The 17754-nt window shown below is 42.0% G+C and overlaps 1 protein-coding gene across 1 annotated transcript in view; it reads right to left on the reverse strand.

Annotated features, from left to right (window-relative positions):
* SPON1 (spondin 1) overlaps window positions 1-17745 on the reverse strand; it is a 376259-nt gene extending 358514 nt beyond the window's left edge. Inside the window, exons 1-2 of the mRNA XM_006027949.3 lie at window positions 17435-17745; window positions 9645-9751 (exon numbers count right to left, since the gene is read on the reverse strand). Coding sequence (XP_006028011.1) covers window positions 9645-9751; window positions 17435-17660 — 333 coding nt within the window. The 5' untranslated portion in view covers window positions 17661-17745. The remainder of the gene's footprint in view (window positions 1-9644; window positions 9752-17434) is intronic.
* Window positions 17746-17754: the final 9 nt, after the last annotated feature.

Below are 17754 nucleotides of genomic sequence, written 5' to 3' on the forward strand. Positions count from 1 at the left end.
GCGTCAGTTGTCAGTTGCCCCATCTGGCTCAGCAGGGGTCCAATGTTGCCTCTGCTTTTCCTCCGGCTCCCCACATATCTGAAAAAGGACTTTTTATTGTCCTTGATGCTCGAAGCTAGTTGGAGTTCAGTTGCAGCCTTGGCTTTCCTGGTCTGCTCCCTACAGGACCGGACCAGTGCAGAATAATCCTCCTTGGAGGTGACTCCCATCCTCCATCCTTTGTAGGCCTTTCTTTTTAGCCTCAGGAGGTCTGCTAGGTCCCTGGAGAGCCAGGGGGGGCTGCTGTGCCCTCTTGCTGCCTTTCCCCCGAGATGGAGTAGACTTAGTTTGTGCATTGAGGATCGCTCCCTTGAGGAGCAACCACTCTTCTTGAACTCCCCTCTCCCCATGGTCATGGTCCCTTAGGGCCTCACTGACAAGCCTCCTGAGCTTGTCAAAGTCGGCTTTCCTGAAGTCAAAGACTTGCGTGTTGCTGACTGACTTGCCAGCTTTTCGGCGGATGGTGAAGGTGATCAGCTCGTGATCGCTGTCACCCAGCTTCCCATCGATCACTAGGTCGCCGACTAGGTCATCCCCAGTAGCCAATACCAGGTTGAGCAGCGCTTTGCCTCTCATTGGCCCATAGACTTCTTGAGTCAGGTAGAGGTCATCCACGCATGAGAGGAAGCTCTGCGACCGCTCAGATTTTGCTGAGCGATCCTCCCACGAGATGTCCGGGTAATTGAAGTCACCCATGACAACCATGGTCCTGGAGCATGCTGCCTCAGCCAGTTCCCAGGCAAACTCCTGGTCCGGGAAAGTGACTGAAAGTTCAGAAAAGTGTTACTGTTTTGGATGCAACTGTAACCTGTTTTATGCCTTTGACTCACATAACATCCTCCTCCCTTTGAAGATACTCTGCAAAGTTTTGTGCTCTCTTTTCTTTATGATATATATATATATTAGACATGGTACACCCTTTCAGTGGTGAAGGCCACATGTTCACTAGCTTTTAAAGTCCACCATAAAATAAAAATTTAAGATATACAAAGATATGGACTCAATAAACATTAATTTTGTTTGGGGTTTTCACTCCCCACAGTTTAAATAGCTTAGTTTTTCATCATGCAAGACTAGCCTGAAAAATGCTTAACATACTGAATTTAAATTTTGATTAGGATTATCCTCCATACAGTTATAGGTTCAGAAATGTTACTAAAATCCAAAACTACATAAGGACTTGTCTGATTTCATTATAAACTGGACATTCCTCCCATTCCAACTGAAAGATTCATTAAGGTTTGCAAACACTTTGCAAGACTAGGAGTGATTCATCGTTTCATGTCAAAGTCAAGTAGAAATGTATTACCTCAATGCTTATGTGAAATCAGGTGACTAAATTTCAATCTAAGATTCTAGACAGAAAAGTGCATGGCTTTAAAACTTGAAGACAGGAACAAAGGTTGTCTAAACAAACTCTAGGATTTGAAAAGACAAAATTTGATGAGTTTCTTCTTTGCATTATAGCATCTCCACATTGAGATAACATATCATCTCAATGCAATATCAGGACATTACATAGTCAAATTATGGAACTTTGTTCTGCTATAAAAGTGACTCATGCAATTAAACTGTCTAACAAGTCTTACACATCCCTGTCTGTATCTTTAAAAGATAAATATACAAACTATGATTGTATTTCTAACATCAAGAGTTAATAAGTCCTGAGAAATGTTGAGACCCACTATCCTTGAAATGCGGTGTGTCAACTGTTTAATAGCATACAACAGCCCCATGCAATGCTACAACTCAGTAACAATAATTTTTGCAAAATCCTGTAGGACATACATTTTCCAACCTGGAATGTATACTAGGCAGATGAACAGCATCAAAATGAAATTTAAATGACCTCAAACAGTCAGCACCTAATTTTTACATCTTGTCAAAAGGAAGGAGCTCCAGCAGTATAGGAGTACTGTTTTAGAAAGTTGATTCACTATCAGAGAAAAGGAGGGCACGTTTACATGAGACACTACGTAGCCATAGCAACAAGCTATGGTGACGTAGCTCATCACTATGGCAGGCACTAACTGCGATGCTGCTGCTACTGCACAGTAGCTTATCGCTACAGTGATGTAGGGACGGAAATGACCTGTCCACTGCTGGAACTGCACAGTACCAGCGGGTATCATGCAATCAGGGGCATGTGTAGACATGCCTGGAATGACCTACCAAGTCACTATTGGTACTTCCTAAGTGCCTGGTTTGACTATTTCAGTATTATGATTGGCAATCAGAGAGGGATTTACCCAGCAAAACACTGAACTAGTCAATCCCTGCTTAGCTTGAGAGAGAGACAGAGAGAGATACAGACATGTGCAGACATGCCTGATGTATGGTGACACTGTTACTGTACTGTACGCACAACACGTGGTTATTTTTAGCAGCCTGTTCACCACAAAGGCACACTATAGTGGGGGAGCACATCACTATGGCGACATAGCTGCTGGTCATGTGTAGCATCTGTGGACATCTATATTGCTGTAGTGCATCACATGTAGGCATGCCCATCAAGAGATAATTGTTCATTCCTTGAAACATGATCATATGCAGCATTTTAAAGAGATATTTAACCCAAGGAAATACAATGCTTGTTTCTGTTCTCACACTTGCTTTCCATTAGTCTATGATAATTTCAACTTCTTCAGTCAAGTTAGTCCTGATTTACTCTTGTGTAAAGGAGAAGAACATCAAATATGCAGAGTTTCATACTGGAAATAGTATATTAATGTGGTGTGGAAACAGTCTACCAAAGGGTAGAAAGTACAAGTCAAGGTTTAAATATGAAGTTGTTGGATAGATGGCTGATACCTAAGAGATGTCTGTTCAAAGTTGGAATATTTAAAGCTTGCTTCATGGCATCATCTCAGAAATACTTCTATGGAAGACATGCTTTTTTTTTTTTTTTTTTTTTTTTACTCACTGGGTGCATCTACACATGCACTTTACTTCAGAGTAGACTAATTAGCTCTGAAGTAAGGCATCACAGTCTACACATGCACTGGTATTAGAGTGCAATAAACTCTGCGTTAAAATAGTCTCATCCCCAACAGTACTATCTTATGGCAGAATGATTTACTGCACTGAAACACATGTGCAATTGCTGGCCACAGGCATACACTGCACCCAGTCAGCCCAGGCAGCAGGGGGCCTGATCCACCCTAGCTCAAATTGCTGCTGCCCTGGGTACACATGTAGACGCTACACCTGGAAGCAGTTTACTCTGACTTAAACTGCTCCAGAGTTTGTGTCATGCCCCCAGTAGGTGTATCTACATGTGCATTAAGGCGCCTTTGCTACTGCTCATTGTTTAGTACTTCTAACAAGAGGTACTAGAAAAAATGCACAACAGCCAGCACCAAAGCACAGCAGCAACAGCACATACTCCTTTTTTGATACTTAATGGACAGTAGACTAATTCTACTGTGCATTAGTGCATTAGCACGATTTTGCTATGATGTGCTAATGCTCAGTACAGTTAGTTTACTGCACATTAAGTATTTCATGTAGATGCACCCACTGTGCTTTAAACTAATGCAGTTTAACTGGACTATTACAACATCTGCAGAGGATAGCAAGCTAGGAGGGACAGCAAGCAATTTGAAGGACAGGAAAAATTATCTTGCAAACTGTCTAAAATCAGCAAGATGAAATTCAGTAAACACAAGTGTAAATATGCTATGCTTAGCAAGAAGTGATCAAATATACAAATACAAAATGTGATATAACAGACTAGCCATCCATTCTACATAAGCAGTTTATGTGATTTTTTTTTTTTTGCAAGAGAATCTCATTCTATAAATAAGCACAAGAGTGTCATATATAAGACACTGGAGGCACTCAAGCTCTACTCACTGCAAGTGAACAGGAATACTATGTTCAGTTTTCGACACCATACCCTAACAAGAAAGAGCCAAGATGGAGAGCATCCAGATGAGGGCCACAAAAATGATAAAGAAATTACAACCTACAAAGAAATGTTGAAGGTGAACAAAGGAGAACAAGAAAAATCAGTAGCATAATAAAGAGGGGGCAACCTGAGTAGCAGTCCCAGATACTGACCTGAGACGGGGGATGGTGCCCGGAGAAGAGGCTGCCACCATGCCACCGTCCTGACTATGCTCGGGTATCAAATTATGTCTCAGGTAAGAGGGGACATGATGACAGCTTTCCACCATGTAAAGCAGGGGCGGGCAATTATTTTAGGCAGAGGGCCGCTTACCGAGTTTTGGCAAGCCATTGAAGGCTACATGACAGGCAGCCAGGGGCAGATAAATATTAATTTTCTAAATTTTTTAGGGGTGCTGCAGGCCAGATAGAATGACCTGGCAGGCTACATCTGGCCCACAGGCAACATTTTGCCCACCCCTGATGTAAAGGATGGTTTAAGATGAAGCACAATAATCAATTATTCTTCAGGCCATCAGCTGTTCCTCAAAGGGAGTAACACAAGAAGAAATCAACATAGCGTGCAGATGAAAAGTTTTAAATTAGGTATTCAGGAAAAGATTCTTAACTAGAAGGCTAATTAAACACTAGAAAAGGCCACCAAGAGAGACTGTGGAATCTCTGGTGCTGGGGTTTTTTTCCTGTTAAAAAACCCCCAAAAACAAAACAAAAGCCAAAAATCAACCTTAAACAACAGGTTAGATAAAAACCTGTCAGGGATGCTCTCAGAATATATATTCCGTCTCGGATTAGGGAAATGAACCAGATGATCCAGCATACCATTTCTGACTGTACATTAATTCACCAAACCAAGCCTATAAAGCTATGTATGCATGCTTTGGCTTTAAGAGATACCTCTGGTCTGTACAGATAGCGTTCTAATCTTAACTGCAGTCAATCAGTGCCCGATTGTTATGCTCTGGTGTAATTTGCCTTCAAGTTGTTCAGCTTTTTGTACTAAACAATTTGCAGTGTGGCTAAACATTACAAAACAGAAGGATCAGCAGTCTGTGACAACAACAGAGAATGGCCTAAATAAGGCCGATGCAACATGCCAAATGTTTAGGACTTTGCATTCTACTGTGATAGAGCAGTATGATTACCACTGGCATAAATGAGAGCTCTGTCACTAAACCACTCAAACTTCTGCAGCTGGTGTTTGTATCTTACCTCCAAGGAATCAGAACTTGTGGCAGAGGTGATATCTTTTATTAGATCAACTAGATAGTCGCAAAAAAAATTCTTTATTTGCAAACTTTCGGGCACACAAACCCTTCTTCAGGCATAGGAGAAAGCAAAGATCATAAAATTTCTCCCAGGTGGAAATGAAAATTCATATTTCACAGGGTAGATAAATAGGCTCATATTTCTATGAAATATGAAACATCATAACCAGGAGAAAACATAATTCTACATCCCACTTACCACCAGACAACTTTGAGGTAAAAGGACTACTCCAACTTTTATCTGAGCCTAAATTGCACAAAATGAACCAGTCCAACCAGATCTTACAACACCTTCAGCTCTCAAATTGTTTTCCAATACTTGGAAAACAATTTATTTGTCAACTAAATTGTTTTCCAAACTATTTAAGTTGGTCTAATAAAAGATATCAGATTCACCCAAAGAACCTTGTCTGCCTATGTTCTTAGACCAACACAGCTACAACCTACACCCCTGTAAGCAATGATGATGCATTTATGCTGTAGTTCAAGACTACCAGCATCCCATCACCAGTTTTTGTCATTAACAAACTACCAAATTTTTTGAAAACTGAAAATAAAATTAAATTGGAGTGATTACATCTATATATAGTTATAAAGCACTACAGTCTGTATCCTTAATGGAATATTTATTCTTATTTTAATGCAACATGACATATGTTCAATGACACTGTTCATGAACTGCTCTCCACCACCCTTGACAACAACCATTTTAGATAAATAGCCTGGATGCCCTACACAAATTAGCTTGAGTCAAATAATTTACAACTGTTAAGCTTTCACTGCCATTTTACCGTTTTCCAAAGGGCAATTGTAGAAAATAAAAGAAAATCTATGTTACAACTCAACTTTTTGAAGATAACACATTATCATATTTCATATTTTAAACAATTTTATTTTTGGTCTTTCAGTCTTTGAAATTTTTTAAAAATACAACAAACACATTTTAGTTATGATTTTCCTCTCAGGTTTTATATAATTAATTGAGGTTCTAAGGCTCTAGTGACCACTTTGTTGTTCCTATTTTATTCCGGCCTAAAAACCATGAAAAACTTCAATGACAAATCAGTCCAATTCTCAGCCCTCGATAGGCAAGTATTTTCATACAATGACCGAGGATGGAAGGTAGATTTGAGTTTTCTCCATAAGTATTATGATCCACATCCACAACGTGGAAGTTGTTTTTACGAGATTAACAGCATTAGAAATTAGTGAATGCGTGCATCGTCTTATTATAGTTATACCACAGGCTCACATTTTGATAAATGAAGCTCTTGTTCTATGGCTTGATTATATCAACACAACATACCTAATTGCATGGCCACACTTCATAAAATGCGACTATGAATCTGTGAGTAAACATGATTTAATATGAATATGGGAATCCATGTTAATAGTCCAAAAGCATAATTAACTCTTCTGTCTTTATTTAGTATATTTCAAGGGGATTTTTGCCAAACTCTGGTCCCACCATTTGAATCTTTGACAAAATACCTCATTTTTCCCTCATTGACCAAATAAACTATTGGTTATAACTTTCATGCAAATCGTTCTTCAGTTTTTACTTCATTTGGTAGATTGCCTGTACATGTCTAGAGTGTTAAAACCATAATGCAAGACTTGGTACAAACCTGATACAGCATTTAAACCTCTCTTTTTGTCTCTGGGTAATAGTACTTGTCATGCTGCAGAAGAGTGTGACAGTCATATCTATACTTAAATCTGTTATGAATTCAGATATCATAGGTAGGTGCTTACCCAAAGAGCAGAAGTTAATTGTATCAATGCAGGGGGAAGGACCATGAGTACTGTTTGTCTCAAAAATATGAATTTAGTTATGCACAACATTTGAAATATTCATTTGACAATTAAAATGCTGATTTCAGCTTACAACCACTATAATAAAACTAATTAAACAGCTTAATAATCATCCCTCCACTGAGATCCATTAGGTGTTTTGTGCTATTTAGAAATTTTCATTTACTACCCACTCTCTACTGGCTTCAAAATTGCTCTCCACTTCAGCAAAGCTTGGAGAGCTTCTCACTCTATTATGCTGCAGACAAACACCTGGAATTAGAGTCCAAGCTCATGCATCATGTTTCCCATTACCAAGTGATGGAAAAATTAGGTATTAGCGTTAATGGGACACTAAGGGCAGAATTTCACTTTACGTGCCCAGATGGCAGCTACCCAGCTGCATAACTGCCATTTTGCAGTTTGCAGTCCTACTCCCCATGCAGTGTGAATGCACAGGTCACAAAACTGTACATGGCAATAAACCCGTGACTAGCAAGAAGGGAATTCGAACCTGAATCTCTGACGACCACCACACTGCTCTAACCACTAGGCAACAGGTAGGCCATTAGGGAGGGTTTTCAACTTGAGGGGGTCTCATGTTCTAGCCAAGTACCCTAACCACTCAAAAACGGGCTAGAAAAACTAGGAGGGTACTCCTCCTTCTGGCCATATATTGATCCTTTTAATCATGTTCGGTGCAAGATACAATTAAATTGCGGATCTCCCTCTAGCCTAGGGGTGGGCAATTATTTAGGCTGGAGGGCCACTTAATGACTTATGGTGAGTTGTTCAGGGCTGCACACACAATTAAATGGTGAAGATATCATTTTAACAAATAATAGATTTTAAAAAATTATATGCTAAAAATCAAACTTCTATAAAATATTTTAATTTTATTTCAAAAAATATTTTTGTCCTGATTTATGGTTTTTTGACTAATGTTTAGAGAGGAGATTGCATAATATCTCAAAATAAAATCTCTCCCTCAAGGGAACCAAAACCAGTCAGCAGGACACAGCAAAGAAAGGATAACCCCCACCCCAACAGAGCCCTGCCACTGCCCAGCCACCCCCCAAATCATAAAGGTAGCTCCTGACTCAGCCTGCACCCTGACACGCCTCTCAAGAGTAGCCTGCACCCCATACCCATCTGTCCCCTACCCCTTCCCCTCCACAGTTGCCCTCACAAAGCCTGGGGAATCCTAGCAGCCCCTCCAGACTCTCCCAGCACCCTGCCAGGGCCATGCAGGCTCTGCCCATCTGCAGCCCAGGAGTCCACCTTTACTCAGGAGAAGCCCCAGCCCCAGGACAGCCTCACCTGGACAAACAGGATGGCAACTGTGCTGGCTGCAGCTAGAAGGCAGCAGGTGGCTGGGCCAGCTTGCAGCTCTGCGTGGAGCAAGGTAGGGCTGCAGCCAAGACCAGGGCTTCATCTGCTGGGAGGTACCAGGGAAGCTCAGCCACCTCTAGAGCAGTGCTTCTCAAACTATCTGATGTGGCGGACCGGCAATTTTTTTTTCCCAGTGGGCCAGGGACCGGTGCCCGGTTCAGCCGGTGGCAGCAACTGTGTATAACAGCACTACACAAGTGCGCGACCGGCCGTTTCTTTCTCTTTCCTCACCTCTCACGACGTGATGTCACCTGGAGTGTTGGAATGTACAAACTGCGGCACTGTGACATATCAATGTTATGCTTCTGAAAATATATTTCCTTCTTTCCCGGCAACTCGCTGCGGACCGGCGACCGGTGGCTCGCGGACCGGCAGTGGTCCGTGGACCACCTCTTTGAGAAGCACTGCTCTAGAGCACCTGCTGCACAATCCTAGCACCTAGGGCAGCTCCTGCCAGCTTCAGGTTGCAGGCAGGTGGGATGCCACTGGCTCAGCCCAAATGGGGACACCAGGACTCAAGTGCAGCTTGTCCAGGCCCTGTCATGTAGAGCTGGGGGGGCCAGGAAGGCTTCTGCCCAGCATCCCTTGTGGTGCCAGCAGAGGCCAGAGCCAGTCACCGAGGCCCGAGCATGGCTTGCTGAGGGTCTGCCGCACAGTGCTGAGCTGGTGGGCAGGACAGGGCTGTTTCAGTCCAATCTCCCCCATGGCACCAGCAGAGGGCAAAGCCAGAGACCATACTACCCACCCATGGGCCATATAGAATCAATTGGAGGATGGATATGGCCCGTGGGTGATATTTTGCCCACCCCTACTCTTATCCATGGCTGGCAAGTTGGTTAGTCCTACTATAGCCAAAGAAAGGGCTATAGAATGTACTCTATTTCACAGACAGTCTGTTCAACAAAAAGAAATACAAAAAGCAAAACAGATTAAATTGCCATCATCCCATTTGCTTTGGTCAGCAGCAGAGACTCAGATCGTTTAGGCCTCAGTTGAGCAAAACACTTAAGCATACACTCAATTTGAAATATTTGAAGTTCATCAAAATCAAGCTTATGCAGCTTGTACATCTTCTGAAGAAGAGCATAGAATGCTGAATAAAGTTATGCTAAGCCTGCATCACACCAATAAACTACAAATTTCTATAATTGCACAAGCTGGTATTCCATAATAATGGCACCCCCTTAAACCAACCATACTGTGAAATAAAAGCAATAGAGCAACAGCTCATGGAGCATCTCTCACCTGAAAAGTCCCTGCATGGTCTTCTTCTTTGTCTCCCTCTTTACCCTCCTTGAGAGCAATCAGTGTGAAGCCACGAAAGTACGCAGGTGTGGCTGCTGACAGCGTTACTAAAGAGAAACAAAAAAAGAGAAAGCTAATTCTGACTGTGAAATCAACAACCTACACAGCACTTCATAGCTTAGTTTAAATGTTTGTGTTAATGTAGTGCTAATGAAACCTAAAAAGATCAATAGCATGGAGTACAGACAGGTAGAGTACAGGAAGGTTCAATCCACATTTCCACGCAAACTAGGCCAATGCATGCAATATTTCTGTTATTTACTGCCCCGGAATGTTCTTGAAAACAGACAACCAAGCTGCTCCATTCCACAGAGATTTCTGATATGGAGCAATCTCTCTTGGAGCCTTCCCCATAATACAAGCCAGGATCTAGTCCTTGACACACACAGAGTTTACTCAATTATACAACAAGATAAAAATATTTTATCCATATCCTTGTAGCCAAACTATGCTCAGGACAGTACCTGGACTGATGGATAACTTCATTCTAAACCACCATTTAATTCCCCTTATCATTCCATTCCCAGGGTTAAACAAGCCTGCATTCAGTTTTATAGCTAAAATTAACCTCTAGGGACTATCACCAGCTGAGGATTGTTAGAACACACTGCACTTCAGCAGCACCTTCTCAAACATCCTTATCCATGCTCTAGCCTGCCCAGGAAGGCCCCCTATGTCTCTGAAGGCATGTTGATTTGTTTTACTACCCTGAGAGATACCCGTGTCAGAAGACTCTCGACTTTTATAAATGTACAGAAGTTGAGCAACAGCTCAGGTACCCAAAGTACATTCCTGAGCACCGCTCTCAGGAATATATCCTGCTTACCTGCTCCAACTCTCACACCAAACCCAGGAATGAGGCAGTGAAAACTGCTCTGGAGCCATGCCCACCTCTGCTCTGAATCCTCTGTCTCATACTTGCTCGAGAGCAGCAGTGTGGGGAGCCCTCAGGGCAACTCTGCTGCCGTGTTTAGTGTGTGTGAGAGTCAGAACAGGTGGGCCAAGGGTGTTTGAGGAGAACTCCTTGGCACCTGAGGGAAACACTGTAGACATACACTACCAGATGTCTCCCAGTGCCTTGTATATGACTTGGGTGGTACCAACAGAGCTGCAAGCCCAGGTTTGTTCAATAATTTTAAAATTCTCTAACTTTTTAAAAATTTCCTGGAAAAAAATTCTGATCTAGATGAGACCTGGCATGTGATGTTTCAGAAAAAAAGGATTTTTTTTTTTTTTTTTAAGGGAAAAAAAATAAGTGCCATTGCCAACATTGGGCTTGCACTGTTATAGTGGCTTCAGCTTTAACTGTGAAGTCAATACTCTTATTTCCTTGTATCTTTACACTCTTAAATCCTACTTGGCAGTATAAAAACCTGGAGAAAACCTTGGTTCTTTCTGAACAACTGCTACCATCAATGCTGCTTCACAGAAAAGTATCCATGGTAGCCTCTCTCTCCCGCACACAAACAAGCCACCAGGGGTTGAAATAAAAGTCTGATAGTAAACCATTAAAGGGTTTGCATGTTCAATATCCAAAAGCACAGATGCGTATCAGGACCATATGTAGTTCTCTTTGACCTAGAAATGAGAAACTAGAAATGTAACAGGAACAGCGTTTATCAACATATCTCTAGTGCTACTTCGTTTTATTTGGGTCAGACAAATGAAAATAGGATTTCTGGTTACATTCTTGTATATCTTCTTCTGTTCAGGCATGAAGAAGTGAGGATTAGAGAGATTCACAGAAATTAAATAGAGAGTTAACTGAGTTAGCATGATTTCTGCAAGAAGGTGGACAAAAAATAAATTAATTTGTTTGCAAATATCACAAATGAAAGCACCATGTTTGACTCATTTGATCCATGAGAGTTATTTGTACTCACAAATAACCTAACTAATGCAGGGTAGGGAGCCTGTACTCAAAGATCCAGGTGGCCCCATTCATTCCTGTATACTGATGAATATGTTGGTAAATCCCAAAAGTTTCATGATTTAAATTTTCATTCATTCCTGAAACTTCATTACCAAATTGCAAAATAGTGATGGGTACACTTGTACATATGTAGGTAAAATGCTAACACAAGAGGGTCCCAGCCTTTTGGCTTCTAAGTAAATGGCTCAATAACAGCAATCATAGTTCATTGCTGTTAATGCAGAAGACTTAGTTCCATCCTCTATTTTCCTATGAACTTCTTCAGCAGTAGGTGAATCCAAACAAAACTCTAGGGCCAGATTCTCAACTAGACTAAACAAAGGCAGATCCAGTGAAGTCAAATAAATTCATCTTCATTACACTAACTGAAGAATTATTGGTCCTTAGAATCTAGTCCCCATAAAAAGTGACAATAATAACAATGCCTACAAGTATAAAATTACCCAAGGATTATATATAATTCCAAAGAAATGTCTACATACATTGTGAAAAAAAATGGTATTTTTAGGAATAGCTAAATGAACATGAACTTAAGAAGACAAACTCAAGTGTGCGCCAACTCAGGGCAAAGGTATACACAATATACAAGAAAATAGACAATATATTTATTTTCTAGAAAAATAAGAGTCCAATATTACAACCCTATTCTGAAAGCAGGAAATGTACATACAGGTGTTAATAACTATGCCACAGTCAGGACTGTCTGGGAATAAAGTCTGATTTTGACTCCAAAATGAGTTACATTAATATTTGCCTAACCATCAGACAAACAGTTTGCCTCAGTTCAGACAAACAGTTAAAAACTTGCTTAAAACTGCCCCTGTGCAGGACTAAAATAGGGTCAGTGTGTTCTTGTACCACTGATGATGCAGGAGATATGTGAGAAGCAAGCGTTTTTTTGTGGAACATTTTGTTGGACCAGCTGTATAGTTAAGAGAGAAGAGAGATGCCTATTAAAGCACTGAGCTTGATAAAGATGCTTTCCTGAATCAGTAATTATATTTATTGCGCATGTATTAGTGGGCACCCTAAATACTCAATACCAGTTTTTGAGTGCTTAAAGTTGACAATATGAAAAACAACAAACAGCCAAGAGATGGTAATTTTCTAGTGGCTATGGAACATGGCCAGAATGGACATAGCAACACGGTCTTTCTATTCTTTCATTGATTCTTTAAGCTACCCCATCTGTTAACAGAACATTGCTACAAAATATTATTTGAAGGATTGTTTAATAAAGAGGCTTGTACTGGCAACTGGAATAAGTCCTCTTGTATTAGCCCTAAAAATATTTACCCCTATGTAGTCCTGCACAGCTGTGATTCTATATGATGCTGGAATCTGAATTGTATCTGGCTCTTGCAAAAGATGGGCACTTCCTTCTTGAGTGTCAGAGGTCTTTTTCCTGTGGTAACCAGGATATAGTTGGGACACTAATATGACTGTAATACACGTTCTATACATATTATTTTGTAGGTGATCTGGCACAATAGGCAGTTACCACCTGGACTAATTGGTTGCCATTTCTTAGACAGCAAGATGCTAAAGTAAGGAACAGTTAAGTCTCAAAATGAAATGTACACCAAGTGAAAATAATTTCTGCTTTTTACTTTCCAGGGTAAGATTGCATTGCATTGGTTCATTTTGCCTACCTCTCCCCTTTCTTGCAAGGAGACACACCCTGCATGCCACCCTCCAAAGCTAATTGCAACCTGGCCAGAACTGTTGCTCAGCTGGCTTTCAGCAGGGGAGCCATACTGTGCACTTCTCATTTAAACGAAGCAAAACTGTGTTGCAAGCTGCACAAGAGGTGGCAAACAGTGTTTGCTATCCTGTTAATGCCACCTATTTTCCTCCTGAATCAGATGCGTGAGAAGTGCCCAGATCTGTGTAAAAGAGTTTATTTATCAGTTTAAAAATAAATAAACCAGCCTGTGTATTGACAGATTAAGCACAGGAGTGCAAACTTCAACATTACTCAACAATGAAGCACTTGGAAAACTAATGCAAGTGGAATAGGCAATGTTTATCCAAACTGGTCCTTGAAAACTGTTTATTCTCCAAAGAAGGTGAACAGATCTGCAGGTGACCATTTCATCAGCAACAGAAACAGCATCCCAATGTAAAGTGTACTCAAACAAATCATGCCAGCCCCTTGCTTACTCCCCTCAATAACTTTCAGGGTTTTAAGGAGGGAGCAATTTGCATTCATGTACTCATGTGAAAAATCCATATTACAGACTTTTCTATGGATGTATTTAGGCAGAGAAATCTCCTCTGGCTTTTAATAAAAATAATTCTATGCAGCTTCTAACAGAGCTAGTGTCTTAGCAGGATCAACAGAACATCCGGGCTGGGACCAGTTACTTAAAATTATTGTTTCTGAGCCTATTACCTTGAATCAATTTTTAAAAGTTTGAGTTTGATTGCCAACAAGCAACTGAGGAACAGAACAGAAATTAAAAGCACGGCAACCAGTGTGCCTGTCTGTGTGAAGGGGAAGAGGAACAACTGCAAAGGCAAAAGGTTTGTGCCTATGGTCCTCAACTTCAGTGTCACTCATGTTGTCACCTAATGCTGGAAGCCAAAAGTACCACACTGCAGTAGGCAGCCTGCTCCACAAGAGGGAGGAGGGGTGGCAAGAGCAGCTCCTCTATTACAGCTAGCACAGTGGTTCTCAACCTTTTTTAGACTCAAGACACCCCTGGATAGACTTGAGGCACCCTTCAGAAAATACAACTCTTAGTTTTCACTTATTTTTGACTGCAGAAAAATAAAACAGAAGTTCTTTGAGTTCTTTGCCTGTTGCAATGAACTCAAAAATACCATAACAAGGCAGAATGTTTTTAATACTATGGGTTCCAATTAAAAATTTCTAGGTTTTATGTCATTAATCATGTCTGCATACCTAAACACTCCTAGCATTGCATGGCACAATCATACTCTTGACAAGGATCTCAAGGCACCCTTGAGAATTAATGAGCTACCAGGGATAGCGAGGGGAGTGAGTGCCTACCACCCTAGTGCCAGAGTCAGAGCCTCCAACAAAATATGTGAAGGGCCATCCCAGCTGGGGGGAGCTATTCCTGCTTTCCTAGAATTGGGAAAAGAAAAAGGGATCCCCAGCCACCAGTGCTACCTCTCTTCTAGGGAAGGAAAGGGCCTCAACTATTGCTGCCTTTCTCTGATATACCAAGCGAAATAGGGTGAGGGTGGGAAGGTAATGTGGCCAGAAGAAGAAGGAATACCCTAACATCTCACAGAACACTCTACCGGCATGTCAGGTTAAAGGGCTCTGTGTTTAGGTCCCCCTTTGTTCAGATGAACTCTAGGTCACCAAAGGAGCAGCAGCCTGGAGAGAAAGGAGGCCCAGGGACTTCCAAAGATAAATGAAACCTGTAAACTATACTACCCCACTCCACTGGAACAGCAGCAGTAGTTTCCAATATTACAGAGCCAGGCTCTTACATGGATTCCCCCTGGCAGCAATACAGTGGAAGAAATGCATAAGGATTGGGGTTCCTGAAGCTCTACAGGTGGTGTGCCAAGGACCCAGATTGGGTAACGTTAACTATGGACCCGTCGCAACAGTTTTTAACATGCATTTGGCTTGGACTCAATCCAGGTTCTAAGAACCTTCTGCAGTGTTGTTTCTCTGGTTATTTACAGAAAGCAAAACAGTTGGTCCTTAATCTCACAGCTCTTCTTATCACATAAATTTTCTTTACTTTTATAGCATGGAAAGATACTTCTAATTTCCCAGTAGAATCTGCTTTCAAAAAGCACCTCAGGAATATCCACTTTTAAAACTTTGTGTGGTGTCCTCATATTGTACAAAAATTAACTCCCGTGTGATTGATAAGTACACATCTAGTAAAATGTATTACTCTCCTCCCCATACTTCAAAAAGCCTTCTTAAATACCACTTACTCAGATGTAGGTGTCATCTGAAGACTGATGTAAGCAATGGGTACTTAAACTAAGCTTTTTGTCCTACATTGTAACGTGTTAGGAATGAGAGCCCTAAAGGAGATAAAAAATAAATTAAAGTGTATACTATATTAATTGACCTAATATAGCCCCAAAATAGGATTTGTAAGTTTGGAAGTCCGGTTACCTCTCTCTATCTTGAAAGAAGATAGAAAAAGCCAAAAACATTTTACAGATAGTATTTTAAGAAAATTTGTAGATTTGTCATTGCCAAAGAACCGGAGGCTTCTCTGTAGTGCGGCTAGAACAGATACTAAACTGACATGCAATCTGAAGTCATGCAGACTCAGAGTAACATTTCAAATATCTGGAACCGGTAACCTATTTGTGGGAAAGAGCTTGAAGAAAAGCATGGTACACACTTTGTTTATAATATCTTTCCTCTATTTGAAGAAATGTCATAAGAAATAAGAGCCTGATCCTCAGAATAGGTTCACTAAGATTGTGAATGGGTTCATTAAGATTGTGAATGGGTTTAAACCTAATGATTATATTCTGGGAGAAAAGAAAAGTGCACACTTTTTTTCCCCGACTTCTACTGAGAGTCCTATAATCATCCAGTGGGAGATCATTGCTCTTTACATTGACTCTAGCTAAAGGTCAAGAGAAGTGGTGGGAGGGAGCGGGAAACCCACATACCTGGAAGAAGCTATGAAAGTACAATTGGGTTTTCCCCAATGGATGATTTTACTGGTTCTATTAATTAGCTTGTAATTAGAGATGGAGCACCTAAAAGGTATAATCAGTTTCTTTTCAAAAGACTAATTAAATATAAAGTTACCAGTGCATGCAAGGGTATTTATTTCCAAACGAATTGTATGCTAAGGCAGAGAAAGCGACTGGAGAGGCTTTCACCTGTTAATTAGCGAAATATGCCGAGATGTGCTTAGGAGTTCTTTTCCAGGATTATCTGTGCAATGCTCAGCCCAGAATGCATCCCCAGGACCCTTATTTACGGTGCTTATTAACACCATCTCTCTCTTTCCTGCTTGTACCATCTGTTCATTTCCCCAGCAAAGGAAAAAAACAACGGGGGGGGGGGGTGGAAATAAACGTAAGTGGAAAATGTGGGAAGTTGGCAGCCTCCCGCATCACTGTTTACCCAGATGCTAAGTCATTACATTACCATACATATTTCAAGCAAGGTCAATTAGCACCCAATTTAGTAGCCTTTGCACTGGGTTAACCCTTTTACATTGGAGGGAGTTGGGCTGGGAGAGCTCAGGGCAAACTGGGGGGGGGGGGGGGTGTGGGGGGGGGGACGCGGGGGGAAAGGGGGGGGGGGGGGGGAGATCCCATCACAGATCAGGTGGCCTCACGGTGCCATTCAAAGAGCAAGCAAAACGCCGGGGAAGGGGAGATCCCCTCCTTAGCAAGAAGTCCGATATGAGGTGGGGGAGCAGCGTTACTGTGAAATACAACTCACTTGCTGTGAAAGCATCCGCAGCATAAGCGGTGCATGGGGAGGTAGCACACTGCCTCAACTATCCACACACCCAGATCGCGCGCACACAGTCACACAGATCACTAATACACTCAGGTCACTCACACACCCCCGATCCCCCCCCCCCCGATCACTAACACACCAACCAGATCACCCCCCCCGATCACTAATACAACCCCAGATCTCACACACATCCCAGATCACTATCACACACATCAAGATCACTCACACACCCAACCACCCAGATCTCCCCCTCTCTGTCTCACCCCCCCCCCCCTTAGTTTCAATGCCTCTTCTCTTGCCCTTCATGCCTATTTCTTCAGACTTGCTGGGCTGCCCACCCTCCCCAAAAAACCCACTTACCCCTGTAACTATTTCCAGGCTTGTAAAATTCCGGATCTCCCTCTACTCGGAGGCTAAATTCATTGTACCCTTCTCTCCGGGTGCCTTGGGCTCGCAGGATCCGGCTGCAGTATCCTTCGGATTTCGTGGCTTTCTCCAGGGTCTCATCCGAGAAGCCCAGGGCCACTGAAGGGAAAGCCAGAGCCAGCAGCGGCCAGGCGAGGAGGGCTTGCGGATGAAGTCCCATCCTCGGGGCTCCCAGCAACTTTGTTTGCTCGCCGGGGCTGGCTCCCCGCACGCACAGGTTGGAGGAGCGAGCGCGGGGCAGCGCGGCGCGCGGG

This window comes from Alligator sinensis, unplaced genomic scaffold (assembly GCF_000455745.1).
Source record: "Alligator sinensis unplaced genomic scaffold, ASM45574v1 scaffold1072_2, whole genome shotgun sequence".
NCBI classification, from domain to species: Eukaryota; Metazoa; Chordata; order Crocodylia; family Alligatoridae; genus Alligator; species Alligator sinensis.